General features: G+C 41.3%; 1 protein-coding gene across 1 annotated transcript; it reads left to right on the forward strand.

Annotated features, from left to right (window-relative positions):
- The first annotated feature begins 783 nt into the window (after positions 1 to 783).
- LOC144250774 (heterogeneous nuclear ribonucleoprotein A1-like) lies at positions 784 to 1,965 on the forward strand. Its single transcript, XM_077793844.1, has one exon. The coding sequence runs from the start codon at positions 855 to 857 to the stop codon at positions 1,815 to 1,817; it is 963 nt and encodes a 320-aa protein (XP_077649970.1). The 5' UTR covers positions 784 to 854; the 3' UTR covers positions 1,818 to 1,965.
- The last annotated feature ends 418 nt before the right edge of the window (positions 1,966 to 2,383 follow it).

A 2,383-nucleotide genomic window follows, 5' to 3' on the forward strand; every position in this document is an offset into this window, starting at 1 on the left:
TCAATCTCCAGATTTCCCCAGCATATTTGATGTTTGAACTAGAGAATCCAGGTAAAGTTTAATGAAAACATGAAACAAGTATCAGTAGGAGTGCAATTGAATTCTTAAAAATATTAATGGATAAAAAATAAAATTTCTTTTTTCTTATTTGTTTTGAATATTACTTGGTATTACATTGCACATTTAATCAGCCAAATTGGCATTAAATTGCATTTGGGTAGAAGTTTCTCAGTGGGGGTAAGGGAGGGAATTGAATTAGTGGCATGCAAGGTAAAACAGTTCTTGTGTGAAGCTCCCTCTGGAATTATAGGACTTTTACCATCCACAGCCTTTCAGATACTAAATGCCATTAGCAACCCCTAGTCACTGTGACAACTCAAAGTATTTCCATCTATTTCCATGGATACATATATTTCCAAGTATTGTAAGTGTCCCCTAGGTGGGCCCACCTGTTGAGAAAGATTGGGCAGTATATAAACCTGATTACTATTTTTAACTCTGCCACCAGCTGTAAGACTCAATCTCCCAATGCTTGAATTTCTCTCTAGTAAAATTACGGGGAGTCCAAATACTCAAATTCCAGGGCCATATATAATTTATTTGACTCTGGGTAGCAGCCCACTTGAACTTTTTTACACATACATGTTTTGTGTAGTTTAGTAGAGTTTTTATTTAATTGTTGGTACTCATAAACCAATAAATCACCTGCCATTACCACTGTTGTCACTAGCTTCCTGTTAGATGGGGGTATCACTTAAAAGTTATTAATGAGGGATACGTTCGTTAGCTTACTCCTTTCTGCCCGTGGACGCCGCCGAGAAAGCATCGTTAAAGTCTGTCTTCCTGCTGCCGTCATGTCTAAATCAGAGTCCCCTAAAGAGCCCGAACAGCTGCGGAAGCTATTCATCGGAGGGCTGAGTTTTGAAACAACTGATGAGAGTCTGAGAAGCCATTTTGAGCAATGGGGAACACTCACGGATTGTGTGGTAATGAGAGATCCAAACACCAAACGCTCCAGAGGCTTTGGGTTTGTCACTTATGCCACTGTGGAGGAAGTGGATGCAGCCATGAATGCAAGACCACACAAAGTGGATGGTAGAGTTGTGGAACCAAAGAGAGCTGTCTCACGAGAAGATTCTCAAAGACCAGGGGCCCACTTAACTGTGAAAAAGATCTTTGTTGGTGGCATTAAAGAAGACACTGAAGAACATCACCTACGAGATTATTTTGAACAGTATGGGAAAATTGAAGTTATTGAAATCATGACTGACCGAGGCAGTGGAAAGAAAAGGGGCTTTGCTTTTGTAACTTTTGATGACCATGACTCTGTGGATAAGACTGTCATTCAGAAATACCATACTGTGAATGGCCACAACTGTGAAGTGAGGAAAGCCCTGTCAAAGCAAGAGATGGCTAGTGCCTCATCTAGTCAAAGAGGTCGAAGTGGTTCTGGAAACTTCGGTGGTGGTCGTGGAGGTGGTTTTGGTGGAAATGACAATTTTGGTCGTGGAGGGAACTTCAGTGGTCGTGGTGGCTTTGGTGGCAGTCGTGGTGGTGGTGGATATGGTGGCAGCGGGGATGGCTACAATGGATTTGGTAATGATGGAAGCAATTTTGGAGGTGGTGGAAGCTACAATGATTTTGGCAGTTACAACAATCAGTCATCAAATTTTGGACCCATGAAGGGTGGAAACTTTGGAGGCAGAAGCTCTGGACCTTATGGTGGTGGAGGCCAATATTTTGCCAAACCACGAAACCAAGGTGGCTATGGCGGTTCCAGCAGCAGCAGTAGCTATGGCAGTGGCAGAAGGTTTTAATACTGCCAGGAAACAAAGCTTAGCAGGAGAGGAGAGCCAGAGAAGTGACAGGGAAGCTACAGGTTACAACAGATTTGTGAACTCAGCCAAGCACAGTGGTGGCAGGGCCTAGCTGCTACAAAGAAGACATGGTTTAGACAATACTCATGTGTATGGGCAAAAAAACTCGAGGACTGTATTTGTGACTAATTGTATAACAGGTTATTTTAGTTTCTGTTCTGTGGAAAGTGTAAAGCATTCCAACAAAGGGTTTTAATGTAGACTTTTTTTTTTTTTTTTTTTTGCACCCATGCTGTTGATTGCTAAATGTAATAGTCTGATCATGACGCTGAATAAATGTGTCTTTTTTTTAAAAAAAAAAAAGTTATTAATGAGGACTGGGGATATAGCTCAGTTGGTAGAGTGCTTGCTTTGCATGCACAAGGCACTGAGTTCGATCCTCAACACCACATAAAAAAATAAAGGTTTATTTTTAAAAAGTAATTAATGAGCTGTGGTGTGTGGGAAACCATCTGTGAATTACATGAGGGTCTTCTCTCGTTATGGTAGCCAGGGAGATTTAGGTT

Source organism: Urocitellus parryii, chromosome X, assembly GCF_045843805.1.
Source record: "Urocitellus parryii isolate mUroPar1 chromosome X, mUroPar1.hap1, whole genome shotgun sequence".
Lineage (NCBI taxonomy): Eukaryota > Metazoa > Chordata > Mammalia > Rodentia > Sciuridae > Urocitellus > Urocitellus parryii.

Coding starts and splice junctions, on each gene's coding strand:
- LOC144250774 (XM_077793844.1), top strand. CDS start 855: ATGTCTAAATCAGAGTCCCCTAAAGAGCCCGAACAGCTGCGGAAGCTA.